General features: G+C 39.4%; 2 protein-coding genes across 2 annotated transcripts; both read right to left on the bottom strand.

Annotated features, from left to right (window-relative positions):
* Positions 1 to 1,242: 1,242 nt before the first annotated feature.
* nkx3-1 (NK3 homeobox 1) lies at positions 1,243 to 3,159 on the bottom strand. The gene is made up of 2 exons (XM_071534188.1): positions 2,905 to 3,159; positions 1,243 to 2,516 (listed from the first exon to the last, which is right to left on the bottom strand). The coding sequence occupies exons 1-2, from the start codon at positions 3,089 to 3,091 to the stop codon at positions 2,116 to 2,118; spliced, it is 588 nt and encodes a 195-aa protein (XP_071390289.1). The 5' UTR covers positions 3,092 to 3,159; the 3' UTR covers positions 1,243 to 2,115.
* A 6,519-nt stretch (positions 3,160 to 9,678) lies between these two features.
* Positions 9,679 to 11,475, bottom strand: nkx2.7 (NK2 transcription factor related 7). The gene is made up of 2 exons (XM_071534232.1): positions 11,208 to 11,475; positions 9,679 to 10,241 (listed from the first exon to the last, which is right to left on the bottom strand). Exons 1-2 carry the CDS (start codon positions 11,470 to 11,472, stop codon positions 9,679 to 9,681), a joined length of 828 nt encoding a protein of 275 aa, XP_071390333.1. The 5' UTR covers positions 11,473 to 11,475.
* Between the last annotated feature and the right edge of the window lie 3,347 nt (positions 11,476 to 14,822).

Raw genomic sequence — 14,822 nt, 5'->3', positions numbered from 1 at the left:
CTGTCCTGTGAATAAGCACCATCCTTCGGATGAGACGTTAAACCAAGGTCCTGACTCTGTGGTCAATAAAGATCCCATCGGCACTCATCGCAAGAGTAGGGGTGTAACCCCGGTGCCCTGGCAAAATTCCCAAAACAGGCCTTCCATCCATCATGGCCACCTAATCATCCCCCATTACCAAACTGGCTCTTTCAGTCCTCTACTCTCCACTGAGATAGCTGATGTGTGGTGAGCGTTCTGCTGCAAACTGGATGGAGTGCTTAGAAAAGCGCTACATAAATGTAATCTATTATAATTATTATTATTATAATTATATTTGGTGATGCCTTCATCAAATGCACATTTCTCCTTAGCTAGGGCGCTGAGCCTCTCTGTTGCAAGGTCAGGTGGCATTCCAATTTCTCTTTCAAAACAACTTCTCTACAACGTGACAGTTTGAGTGGATCTGTTTAATTTATTGCTTCATGCCAGTGGCTAAAGCAAAGGTGATATCTTTTGTATCCAGTTTGATGTTCAGATAAGTGAGAGACAACTTTCAGTGTGTGAAAGAGATCTCTGATAAATGTCTTGCAGACATAAAAAAAATAAACAAAATCTTGCACTATTTCCTGGAACTACTGAAAATGTTTATTCACTGTCAAACAGTTTTACTATCTGGGTCTTCAGGTGTTGAACTTTTCATGTCATTTGCTGTATTCATGATTATAGATTTTATTTCATATTTAGTTTCTGCTGTATCTTATTACTTTTTGCTGCTTCAATGACCCAGTTTACACACGGGGATCATTCAAGTTTCGTGTTATCCTGTCTTATGCACTGTCACATAAAACTTTGTCAGTTGAAATCAGAAGGAAGATTGTGACAATGGCCACTTTGCCGATATACTGTGGTTTCTACAGCTAAACATATTTTCTATAATTTTTGTTTGATTAACAAACTAATTTCCATTTGGTGGAATCATTTTGCATTGAATTCCCTAAATGCCTTAGATAAGAAATTACAGTTTCTGTGCATGCTTGTAAAGTTCATACTTTTCCTCATGATGTCACCAAAAAGAAGTTGAGGAGCGACGGTGCAGATGGGTTACCTCCATTTAAACTGATGGATAGGGGTAGGGGCTCTTTGAAGGAATCATGTCTCATTCTTTGGAAAGGGCCCTCATTTATTCCTCAGATAGCCTTATCTGCTCATGCAATTCTACAGCATTATCAGAGTTTAACTCCACATAGATAGTTTGTTTCTCTTTTGAAACATACTTCTACCTAGAATCTGTAGCCTACAGTACAGTGGACGAAAGATTGTGACGTGTTTCAATTTTCAAAGACAACAGCAGGAATTATTATATTCCAGTGTGAAACTTTTAAATCATCAATTTTAGGGAAGCTACTCTTACAGTGTAGTATACCAACTAGCTACTTCCCAGTTAAAGAAGTTAAACTGCTCATTTAAAATAGTTAACTATATCCAAACTACATTTGATGCATTGACAACATGGTAACAATTTGAAAGCTTCCTACTACATACTATTTTGCTAAAATGTATGAAACTAGGCTACATGGCAAAAAATGTTAACTAAGTTTTTCTGAAAATTACTATGATTAGGCATATTACAATTAAGCTATAGTGTGGTGTTACTAGGTTATTCCTCAACACTGCAAATATCCTATCTTCTATTCAGTTTTAAACACAAAGCTTTAAGCAGAAAGTAAACTTTATCAACATGGATTTAATAATGAATTAATTAACAGTGTTACAACTAAATTCAGTGATCAAATAAGACCATCATTCATTGTGCAAGCCCTACACATGTAGGCCAGTACCACTAAATTTTTTAGATTTCCTATATGGCCTTTTAAGCCAATGTGACAGGTTTGGCATGAAAAGTATGAAAAAAATATAGGATGTTGTTATGAGCAATACTGTTTGAAACAGGGTATTGTGCAAATTGTAATATATGGGCATATGTCAGATTCAAAATCAAGATAAAATAAAACAGAATAAAGTGTGATATTGAACACAGGATATCAGTAAGGGGAACAGGGACAATAAACAATCAAAAGCTTTATGATCATAAACCAAGCGTTGTGCATGTTGGGTCCGTGCTGCATGTCCAATTCACCATAACATTGGCCTCCAGGGGCCACTGAAGTCCCACAGGTAGGGCCGGTATTGATATTCTTTGCAGAAGGTGGTGAGTAGCGACGCTCTGACTAAATCGTCCCCCAGGCCCAGTCCCTCAAACTTGCACATGTCCTTACACAACTCCGAGGTTTGCTGCCTTCTTTTTGTCTTATACCTCCTGTTCTGAAACCAGATTTTCACCTGGGTCTCAGTTAGTCTCAAGGAGCTGGCCAGATGAGCCCTCTCCGGGGCCGACAGGTATTTCTGGTGGTTAAACTTCTTCTCCAGTTCAAGCACTTGGAGGTGTGTAAATGCGGCTCGGGAGCGCTTCTGTTTCCCTGTGGATGTAAAACTGCTGGACTCTGAGGTGCTGGGATAGGATGTGTCGAGGGACTCTGAAATACAGATGGGGTTAGGTCAATAAATGGGAAAATGCAGTGTTGGTGGAGGTCAGTATGGTCTACATATTGGGCAGTGATGTAGCGGTACATAAAAAGGTGGGTAAACTATGACTTGCATTCAGTGATCATCATAAGGCAAACAACCACCAGTATGAAGAAAATATACTTTCAGAAAAGTTGTTTTTTTCCTTAAAAGAGTCAGTCTTTGTAGCACTTACATCAGTTTGATAATATTTACTGTAATATATACTATGAATTTATGGCATTAAGATTAATGCCATCTTAAAGAAGCTGGTGAACTTAATTCTATACACTGTATATTCAGTTTAGCTGGGTTTACCCTCCATTACATCCCTGATATCGGCAGACTGTAGATTCTCACCTTTCTGCGCTCCAAACACTGTCTCCTGTGGGCAGAGTTGCTCTGATGACTCTTCACACTCTTCTTTCCACTGTGAACACATTTCTGTCTTCTGTGTAGAGCATTTTCCATTAAATCTTGTGTTTTCCTTAATGGAGAGAATGTCCTCTATGAGGAAGGATGTCAGAGGTTTGACCGTCTCAGACATCTCTGTCCAGTAGTCCACAAATGAAAAGGCTCTCAGTGCCAAAGGCTACAGCCTGTGACTTGGTGGCTCCAGTGTGAGTCTTCTCACACACACAGACTGAAGCACCAATTTATACAAGAGCAGGGGCGGGTCCAGTCTGACTGCGCTGACAAGTGAAAGAGGCGGGCCAAGGAGCTCTGTTTACCCTGTTAACCCTACCTTCAGTAACTCTGTTTCCATCTGTTTGTCTATTCATCTCTAATGCATGTCAGTGAACTTCATGGAAAGTTCTATAGGCTAATAATGTCTGACTAGCATGTTTTTTTGGGGGTAAATCTATGATAGCAGCTAAATGTAGTCCAAGCTACTAATCAAAAGCGGTAGTGCCAATGTACCCTTATGAAAAAGAACTATTAATAATAAATGTAATACATTTTAGATTGGTACACACATATTAGAGCAAAACTATAAGTCTCTGTAGGAATATTAAAGTAGAGATGCTATAAACTTATTGAGTACCACAGACACACTACAAGTCCCTATAGGGGACTTACGGTGATTTCTCCAGAGGGTAATGTATCTTACTAGATCTGTCGGTTCAGTTTGTAGATCCCTAATGGATCGACTAATTGTGCTGATTTTTAACTCATTCATGAGTTCCATGCCCCCTCAGCTCAGGCAGTAGCCCTGCTGTCTGCTCCTGCAGGGGGGCTGCTCAGTCTGCTGTCGGGGGTCAGAGTGGGTGGCCATACCTAGTGGAGGGCTAATGTGTTCAGCACATTTAGGTCGGCTCCTAAACCGACACATTCATTGTTCAGTGGCTGTTTATTTGTTGTTCTCTGTGGTTCAGCCTGACCTTTTTCCTGGGAATGGGACATTTTCTAGTGTCTGCAGTCCTCGGGGAATTCATGCTTCATTTGGAAGGACATGAATCTAGGGATGACAAATATTATCCCTTCCATGCCCCCTGCCCCTGCCGACTCCATCAGCTTCCCTGCACTAACCACACACTGAGGAGTGACCAGCACTTCCATGTCACATTGTTGTAGTGGTCACATTATTTCTGTTCTCATTTGATTAGCTTTTACATGAGGTCTTAATATCCAAGTGTTGTGTGTTGTAATTTATCTCTTACATATTGTGATTTCATTTTCTTATTTATAATTGTTTTATTGCCTTAATGTTAAGCACCTTGTGTTGCAATCTTACACAGAAAGTGCTGTCCTATATTATGGACAATCATATAATGTCTGTGAAGCAGTACAGAAGTAATTCTGTTTTAAGTATCTTAGTTCCTCTTAAGCATTAGCTGCTGTCTTGTCAACACAGTATTAAGATGTTCAGTATGATACGTTTCACCTTGAATTCTTTGTCTGGGGCCAACTCTGAAAGTATGTTGAACTGTACGCAGATAATACCTTCATCCCTCGCATACAGTCTAGACTCAGTTCCTCTTTCTGTGTCACAACCCTTATGTTGATTTTGTGATCATACTGTATTGAATATATAATATATAATATAAAAACAGAGCTTGCTGCTGAAAAAAAAATTCTGATTCCACCAAAAATCAACTCATTTACCATTTCAAAATACATCTCACACTCATGATTAGCTGTCACATACTGCTAAATCTGCTTCAAAAGCCTATTCACTCAATTGAATGATAAAATATATGCATGCAATCTAGCAACAAGAGCATAAACAAATAGTGAGGCAACTGTGGTGCGATGTGTGGCACTATCATCCAGTCCAAAATGAGTCTTTTAAGGTTCCACTGATCTCTATCTTAACTGTTAAAACCACCAGTTTATCAAGCATGCTGTCATCCTCTGCCCTTATTCTTAGACAATCTTCATGATTGCTCATAGTTATGCAGACAATGAAATGTCTCTTCTGCATCTTTATTGTACGCCAAGCATTCCCTGAATCGTACAGATATACAGTTGCATAGTGCACTTAACTCGTTTTGCACCAGACGTGACTTTACAGAACCTCTGACACTTTAGCCTAGAAAGGCATTAGTCTTCCACAGTGCAGAGTATGTGATACTGCTGTTTTGCTTGTGCCATGGCAAGATTCCGCGCAGTAAACCATCAATCTTCTGTTGTTTTCCATTCAGAACTGTTGCAATTTCTTTGTCTGAGATGAGTAGAGAGACAATGTGTTGTAACAGTATATTTGTCAGACTTCCATCCTATTATCTGTTTAGCATCAGTGTTGTTTTACATTATATCCTTCACCTGTGTGTGTGTTATTGCACAAGGCCTTAGACTTGGTGAATGATAAATATGTTGTCAGGTTGAACAGTTCAATCTGAGGTTTATACCCAAACCTTTGCTGAAACAAAATGGCGCATTTTTGAACAGAAGACATTTTTATATTGGACCTACATCCATACAGTATCTGCAAGATTTGACCAAACAGCTAGAGTCTCTGGTTATGCTGTGCAGCAGAAGTTGACTAACTTACTTTAGGCTTTATGTGAAGGTTACTGCTGTCATCAGGTATGTAGAAAATATCATCTCAAACTAATTTTATTTAATGAATGTGAACAAACTTTTAGTTATTTCAAATCATCCTTTTTCATCAGAGCACATTAGATTTATGTTTGCTCACAGTCTGACACAACAAATACCTTCACATTAGTCTTCCTATCTTGGCAGAGACTTGAATAGCACATCTTGATTCAGTATTGAACTGCTGCACTAAAATAGTTTATTAACTCCAGTTTTACATGTCTGGCGTGTTGTAGCCTTTTTATGTACTCACATTTTTATCTTAGCAATGGCTTAGTGAATGCAATTTAGCACAATAACATACAATATACAGTATATGATTTGTGTGAGACATAATGGTGTTATTTCCCCATGTGGGATCATGTGGAGTCTTCCAGTAGAGGGTGCTACAAAGCAATAGATCAACTCTCCACAAACTAATGTTCACCAGCCAGCAGCCACTTCAAAGTACACAGACATGGACTGCTGCCAGTGGACTCATTTGACTTTATTTTTTCTCCACATAATGAGATATTTTGCAGAAGGTTGGGTTTGTTTGAGAAGAGTCATAGTGCACAAGTGCTGGTTGTCTTGGGAAGTTTCATCTCCATTCAGACTGCAACCAGAGAATCAACCTTTTCTTATGACTGGCTGGCAGCTGAGTGATTTCTTACTGGGCAGATGGTCAGACAGAGGAACACTGCTCCTTGGTTTTTACTTTTACAATGATCTCAGCACTAATCATAAACACCACATTATCAGATTGGAATTCCAACGATGTGATCACAGAGTTACAGATTAGACATCTGCCTTTCCTTTCTGCAGCTGACGTAAGGCTATCTATGAATTAAAGCCTTTTTGAGAAACCATAATGGGTCTTTCAAAAAAGGCTCACGTCATCGTCTGCCTAAACTGAGCCACACAAAATGTGAACCGCAACACTGTAATCAAACATTTTTGGATTTTCCCCTCTTTCACACATTGAAAATCATATCTTTGTCCCTTTTTTCTGGCTTCTCTCTCTCGCTCTCTCTCTCTCTCTCTCTCTCTCTCTCTCTCTCTCTCTCTCTCTCTCTTACACACACACACACACACACAGACACACACGCAACCTGTCATTTCACACCTCTCTTGGCCCACTGCCCACCCCATTAGCACCCCAAATGCCCACTCCCAACAAAACATACTGTAATTCAAACCATGCATACATGTATGTAAAAAAAAAACATTTTATCAAAATATACCCTAAATATCCTGACTACACACAAAGCTACACTACAAAAAAATCAACAGATTTGGCCATGCTACAATGAAACTTTTGTTCCTGCTCCATATCCAGACATGATGTACATATCGCTCATTTTATGCTTTGAAAATCAGATTTATTTCTCCCTTGGGGCTTCAAATCTCAAATCTTCCTTTGGAATCGTAATATTTTGTCTTAACCACCTCTGCTTTAGTCTCTGCAACAAATGCTTCCTCCATTTGTGCATCTTCCAAACTGGCAAGGGTTCAGAAAACAGCCAAACCCAGGGCTGATATCATTCTTTAAACTCTCACATCATTCAGTCAGACCTATCTGAAATCTGAACCACAACATCTTATCACACCGGTTTCTATTTCTTTCATGTGATTTCACACATTCTGAGTCACATCTCCCTCTCACTCCCTTTCTAAATCTCTCCTTCTCTCACTGTAGACCTAATGAAGAATTAAGATTATTTTTGAGCAAGAGGGAACAGTCAGGTTATATACCAGTATGAAAGGAAATATATTCTACATTTTCCGTTTCCATATTTCTAGCCTATTTCATGGACTAGCTTCTACAGACAAAACAGTTTGTAAAATGTATGTGAACTCTGGATTTTGACAGATAATCTGTTGATATCAATTTGACTTGGGCCAATAAAGCCACTCGTCTTGCACACATTACCAGTATTTACTGTAAAACTGCATGAAGTGCAGGGGAAACCCACCTAAACTCACTTTACCCACATTTATTTACAGAATACAGTTGTATCCACCTTTTCAGGCTGGCATAAATCTTTACAACCTAAATTCAACAACATAATCAAATGGAAGATAAGAAGGTACGGTCTTTAAATGGAAATAGGCTTTTTTTCTGAAAATGTGGTTGATTTTTGTTAACAGTTCTCCTTGTTTGACTATTGCCTATTGAAGATAGAACTTATCCACCTTTCTATTTACCACTACATAACTGCTCTAATGTGTTTATATTTCTGATAATGGAGATTAAATAATGTTAAATGACTGGACTGCCGCATTGATATTGTTTTGCAAACGCTGTAAACAAGTGAAACCAGGACCTCTCCAACATTGGCATGAATTTGTAAAAAATGGCCAGAGTTCATGCATATTCTCTCTCTCTCTCTCTCTCTCTCTCTCTCACACACACACACACACACACACACACACACACAAACACACAGGCTTTATCTGATCTCCTCAAGTGGCCCTGGTCTCCTTTCTGTCTGCAGCTACATTTCAGAGCCGCGGAGTCTGTCCTTATCTGAGCAATGCGCCTTCACCTCGTCGGGATCCGCGTCCCCATGGGGCCTCTGACAACCTCAGGCCCTCCACCTGAGTGGACTAATGGATTAAGGATGATACACTGAACAATTCGTCGATGTAATGGATGAATCGGCCGCTTTATTTTTTTGTTCAAAGAATTCATTTATTCAGTTGTTTACTCATTGGAGTTCCCCCCCCACCGAATAAAAAGCATCTAACGAAAATTCTCTATAATATTCCTATAATGTTCCTATATGGGTTTATAGTGTGTCTGTGGTACTCAAAAGTGAGGGCAGTGAATTTATCTTACTTTATGGTAGTTTTATCTCCTATGGTTTCACAGTTTTGGTGTAACATTTTTTAGTAGGTATCCCTCTAAATGTTATTGTATGATTACTTTTTCCGCAGAAGAGCTCGTTTATTCTATTATTTTAATCTAACTGGATTAATTTAATTCCATAGCCTGAAATGTAGGCTATTTGAAGTGAGGAATACTATAAATAAAGAGTATTACTGTATTACTTCGTGCAAATCCCATAGTAGCCTACAAGACAAGTTAGGCCTATCTCTGTAGTATCGATGAGTGACAGGTTAGATTGGAAGCTGTTTCCCGTTTGATTGAAAGTTGAAAAAAAGTAAAAGAGCCACTCTGTCTGCGAGTTTGTTTACCCAGCAAAGCTCCGGGACAGGACAAGCTCTCCAGCCTTATCAGCGGATTTCTCGATGGGACAATAATGAGGCCAGTTTGATAGAGCAGCGCTGTCAGGTCAGATGTCACCTCAGCCATTAGCATGTGATGGGGCTCTTTGATAAACGGTGTGCTTGAAATATGCAGACGACAGCTCAGCGGCCAATTAGAGGCTATCTAATTAGGCATTTTGTTTGTAATTGGGCTTTAAGAAGAAAATTACACATTTTAACAGGGAGTAATGGCTCGAGACTGTGTTTGCACTCAAAATTTAGATGCATTAAAGCCTACGAGTGGAATTTTATTCTGAAAGATTAATGGCCAACAAAAGCTTTGTTAATATTCGTTTAAAATTAACTGAGCTCATGAGCAGATGTGAACTTAAAAATATTTCATTTTATTTCTAAACACGATGGATGCATTTTTTTTTTTACAAGATATTTTAAATTAAAAAAAACAAACAAACAATATAAGTCAACCAACTAAAGAAATAGCCTATTCGTTTTTTCGCCTTTAGAGAGATCAGTAACCTTTTAATTTAAACCTTTGATGTAAACTTTAGACATACCTAATTTTAAGAAAGATTAGAAAATAGATATTATATTATTACAGATTGCTTCCAAGATTTGTAGCTACTTTTATACAGTGATATATACTTTATATAATTCGAAAATTTTAGAAGAAAATAACAAATATAGGCTACTTTTTAAGGCAGTGGGCTGTAAACCAATTGGACATTTTCATCATGATTTTATTCGCATCTGACTTACAAAACATTAAAAGGACTGCATTGGCACCTAAGTCGCATTCCAGGAATAAAAAGAAATAATGATAATTACATGAGATGAATCGCTTGATTGTTTTTCTCCTATAGACCCTTTTCGTCCCTTTAATTACCAACCTCTTACACTCTGTAAAGAAGCCTGGAAGTGTCCGTGGCTGAAGGGCCCCTCGGTGTTACTTATTATATCAACCAGCTGGTTATTAGGCATCTGAGTGGCAGTCATACCGGCTGAAGGTGACACATTATAATTGCAACCGTAGACGCTGCTGTTTCCATATCCAAACACGGGATTATAGGGTCCAATTGTCACGTTGTATGGAGCAGAGTGGGACGCTGCGGTGCAGAGCCTCCCGTCCCGCACCAGGACCGGCACCGCCACCCTCCTCGGCGCAGGTGGATACCCCGCCAGCTCCAACGATTTGTCCTGTCTTTGGCGCTTGCATTTGTACCTCCTGTTCTGAAACCAGATTTTGACCTGGGTGGTGGTGAGTTTGAGGATGTGGGCCAGGTGCTCTCTCTCCGGGGCGGACAGGTAGCGCTGCTGCTTGAAGCGCCTCTCCAGCTCGGACACCTGGGCCTGGGAGAACAGGACCCGGGGCTTTCTGCGTAGCCTGGCTTTGCTTTTCTCCGGGGTTTGGTCACAGTCAGGCGAGCTGTCAAAACCGCACATTTCTACAAGAGAATAAAAAATATATAATAACAAAAACGAAACTCTTTAAATTGACTGGACTGGATTGTTAAACGGTTTGTTTTTAGTAGCCTAATACCCCATGAGCGTCAGTCACTGAAGAAATGGCTAATTTAGTCTGTTGGACTACTGAGTCTTAATCTTTCTTAAATAAAATAAAATAAAATAAATGCCGATGGGGTGAGATAATTTCACTTGTTTATATGCAAATGTTTTCTTGAGTCAAGTGATATTATCTTGATAGTGGAAGAGGAATCCTTGCTTCCAGATATTATTTCAATAAAATTCTCGGCAAAGGCAAAGTTGCATTGGAAGTTAAATTATCTGCATTGGAAAGAAGTGAAAATAGGCTATACTTTTTTTCGTTTTCAAGAAAACATGATTTTAAAGATTCAATACTAGACTAAATGATTGATATTTGCCACACTTTAATCATTTTTTATCATTATAATAGCGAAAATAAAGCAAAACTCGCATATTTATATGGAAGCCACATCTAAAAAATCAGGAGCATTGAACAGGAGCAGTGTTCCCCTTAAGCTGTGCGCGCCTGTGTCAGATAGTTTAGTGACCTACATCTAATAATTTATCACTCTTACCAAATAATAATATATTGTCAGTCATCCATCATTGCTCCTTTTTGTCCTCAAAAATATAGTCGATCAGATTTGGGGGTTTTGGTGGCAAATGAATTTAGATGTAACTTTCTGAATGAATAAATGGGGCCCCTGTTAAAAGCCTTGACGCTTTTGCTGTCGTTTTCAAATATTTACATAGCAATAAAAAAGGATAGGGAAAATAGATTTACTAGTATAGGGCCAGTGGTGTTAGCTGTGATACTGTCATGCGTCAAAGGCCGTAGGCGGCCTATAACCACAGCCAACCTACACCAGTATCCAGACTATATTAAAACTGCCATTGGTTTCGTTATGATGTGTGTGTCAACTCACCCTGGTCATTTATTTCCTCTTCTGCCGCTAAGTTGCCTTTCTGGATGTCGTGGTTGATGGTGTGTTTCTCCTGCATCCCTGCGACGCACGGCTTCAGCTGGCAGTCATAAAGGTCCAGGGTCCGAGGCGCACTGTGTGTGTGTTGAGAATGCATTGGTGCAAGTTGATCAGGCATCACGAATTCATTTTCAAAGGCATGATGGTGCTCCAGCTTCAAAATATCCTTGACTGAAAATGGCGTCGAGGTCGATGAAGTGGGATTCATCTCCCCCTCTTAGTTCGATCCTGTTCACAAAGTTGCGCCTTGAGCCGCTGGTGATGCTGCTCGACTTATCCCTTCACTGGCCGATGACTGGTAAAATCACTCCAGGTCTGACTGAAGAGCAGGTAGGGACACCTCGCACCCCTCTCCAAAACCTCTCCAAACCATTGGTCAACACCCAGCCTGCGCGCAAAGAGTTTGGCCTGTGGACTGCTGCTGCTCTTATTCTCAGTTTACACAGAACACTTCAGATCATATTCAGTGTCTTTGTGCTTAGGAGCTGAAAATGAGCTAATTCATAAGTGAGATTGCTCTTGGCAACATCATCGAAATTCTTCAGTGCTACAAAACTACTTGAGCTATAAACCTGGAATATGAACTAATCTCTAAATCATTAGATAGTCTACAGACTAAATTGGTTTTGTCCATTACTGAGTGTTATTTCTACAGGGGACATTTAGCCTCTCTGCAAAAATGTCCATTTCCATACTTAGTCTTAAACTCTTGTTACTGCCAAAACTGCCAGTGGGGTGAGATACTTTCACTGGTCTCCAATGCAGTTCCACTTGTTTCACGGATTTTCTAGAAACACGTGTCAGTAAACGAGGGATAACAGGCCTAAGGCAGATCACCACCTATCAAGAAAATGTCACTCGATTCAAGAAAATTCCTGAAACAAACTTATTTGCATCGGAAACAAGTGAAACTATCTCACCTAATTTTTTGCTTGTTTTAAGAAAAATATTTTTTAAGATTCATTACCATATTAATTAACTTGATCTAAAACAGATAATTTACGCAGTGTATACCCAAACCACGCTTCTGGTTAACCTATAGCCACTTAGTCAGCACGCAGGTCCTGGGGGGTGAGTGATCTTTTGGTGATGTTGAACAGGTTTACCACCGGCATTGTTTTCCAACCACATTATTAGTGTTCCCAGGCCACAACAAACAGTAACATTACACCTGATGTTGTGGAAGTGGAGAGGCGGCGGCGCCAGCCTGCAATGCATGACTGATGCCAAGACGCGCGTCTATATAGACCGGAACAAGGACAGACACAGGCTCTCCATCTGCAGGTCATCACTAACATCTATGTAGGTCACATAAGTCTAAGCACGACATTTCTTTTAAGAGCGTTTGAAATCATTGTGATAGCAGATGACATTCCGTGACTTATGTGGCAATAAGGCTTATTATCACTGATGTAGTGGTAATAAAAGGCGGGTTGTTGATCATCATAAGTTAAACAGGCACTATCATGAACAAAAATAAGTTACATTTTAAGAAAACATTAGTTTATACCTTCCCCACTTAAAAGAATCAGTAAAAGTATCAGTTTGATTTACTATGATGTATACAAAAAAATATATCATAAGGATTTATGTCAGCCTAAAAACTCTATTCTGCAAATAAAAAGATAGGTTAAATGTTTTTCAGTGATGTTCAAAGAGAGATATAAATGAAAACTAAGTTATTTAATTGCATTCAGTTTCATTATGTGAATTTTTTTGGTAATTATAGGCTAGTACCATCCATTAATATGTATGCATTGATGATACAAATTCGTATAGTCAATTTTCAGACTAGATTTCAGTATGAAAGTTCAATTATGGTTATATTCTTTGATTGTGAAAGCTAGTGCCTTCATAGTGACTTGTTTCATGACTGAACTGAATTCGGCAAAAGTAGCTTCATATACTCTGCTGCTTTGTGGCACACTGAATAAGGAGCTGCCTTTGCTTTGATTAATCATTATTTAAATAGGTTGAGTATACTGGTTTGGTATTTGGCTACTGTCTTTTGGAGTGCTTACCAAAATTATGGATTGTATGTTGTACATTGTTTTATTTGGTCTGTCTGCAACTTGTATGTTTGCCTGGATGCTGCTTTCTTGGCCAAGTCTCCCCTGAAGAAGACATTCTTACTCTCACTGGGACTGTAATTGTTAAATAAAATATTAAGAGAAAGTATATGATTATACATCATGCTTGCGTTCTTAAAGATGATATTGCAGGAAACAAGCCCTCCCTGTACTGGGCAAACTGAGAAACCTGAACTTCAAAAGGAGAGAAAAACACTCAGAAGTCATCTGGGAATTGTTTGGCGAGTTTTTTTTAAGTGAAGACAGGAGGCTAGCTTGGGGATTTCAAGGTGTCCAGTTTGATGGGTAAATTACTTAATCACTACACCAGTGTTCTCTGAAGGCTTGGAGCAATGCTCTCGCTGAGTTTCTGTGACTCCTGTACCTCCAAATCAAAGCCTTTCCCATTGATTCCACCATTTGTCCCCTCACTGTAACATAAGAAGCTAGCTAAGTGCCGTTTACCACAAAATACCCCTAATTCATCATACAGAAAAATAGAAGGGTGATAGCAGCTGAAAGAAGAGACAGAGTCGTCCTCCACTGTGTGAAACTGAGCCCAGTCTTGCTATGACCAATATGCCACTAAAGATAGTCATCAAAATGTTATGTGAGATTGACATTCCCGTCAATGAGAGTGGGACACTTTTGAATTAGAGAGTGCTGTAATCCCATCCATGGGATATGAACAAAGTCATGGGATATGGGAATGTTTCCTTACAGAGGTTCAGCTGCATGCTCTCAGGTGTGTGTTGTGGTTTGTCCATACATGGGACGGACAGAGGGAGGTTGATAACAACTGGCAGCGGGCAGCACTGGTGGTTAGAAAGACCATTGCTGACCTCTGACTTCTGACCTCTATAAATGAGATTAAGGACAAGATCACTGAATTTATGAAAAAGAACAAGGCAAACCCACATCACATCACACATCTTAACATTTCAGGATTCTGGGATATAATAATTCTGGGATATAATTAATGTTATTTGTATTTGTATGTCTGACCCCGATTCCCCTATGAATTATATCAGCCACTCTCCTGATCCTCAAACTGCTACACTCTTACATGACTGGGTCAAAAATTACCCGTATTTGAATCAATGTTGGGGTTTTTTAAGAATAAACGTATGCTATCTTGGTATGATTTGAGTCATTTTGGTCTTCACAAGAATGATTGAGCATGTTTGAAATATGTTTACTTTGTCACTTTAGCCCCACCCACCTGCTTCAGAACTGTTCTGATGCATCTTCCCCGATGAATACTACTCCACCTAACCTGTTATGTACCATCTCCTCCTTTCCTCCCCTCCAGTCAATTTAAATAAAATCAAATGCTCTCTTCTTTCCATTTGACTTCATTTGAACATACATCTATTTTCCCCATCGCAGGCACTCACTGCTGAATTTGTAAACCTTGGTGAGTCTTGTAATCTGGTCTAGTCTGAGGCATGCACACCTGAGGGGACGGACCTGTCATTGTAGTCTGCTG

This window comes from Centroberyx affinis, unplaced genomic scaffold (genome assembly GCF_046629955.1).
Source record: "Centroberyx affinis isolate AG114_WGS23_722 - 3 ecotype Tasmania unplaced genomic scaffold, CSIRO-AGI_Caff_v1 ptg000168l_1, whole genome shotgun sequence".
In the NCBI taxonomy this organism is placed as follows: Eukaryota; Metazoa; Chordata; class Actinopteri; order Beryciformes; family Berycidae; genus Centroberyx; species Centroberyx affinis.
Note: the sequence above shows the minus strand (reverse complement) of the source record. Positions and strands in the feature narration are given on the sequence as shown.

What these genes read in the sequence shown, in the direction of transcription:
- nkx3-1 (XM_071534188.1), bottom strand. Translation starts at nt 3,091, where the DNA reads ATGTCTGAGACGGTCAAACCTCTGACATCCTTCCTCATAGAGGACATT. An exon ending in AGTGTTTGGAGCGCAGAAAG is followed by an intron (nt 2,517 to 2,904) that starts GTGAGAATCTAC and finishes TCTGTATTTCAG; the next exon opens with AGTCCCTCGACACATCCTAT.
- nkx2.7 (XM_071534232.1), bottom strand. Translation starts at nt 11,472, where the DNA reads ATGAATCCCACTTCATCGACCTCGACGCCATTTTCAGTCAAGGATATT. An exon ending in AGAGGAAATAAATGACCAGG is followed by an intron (nt 10,242 to 11,207) that starts GTGAGTTGACAC and finishes ATTCTCTTGTAG; the next exon opens with AAATGTGCGGTTTTGACAGC.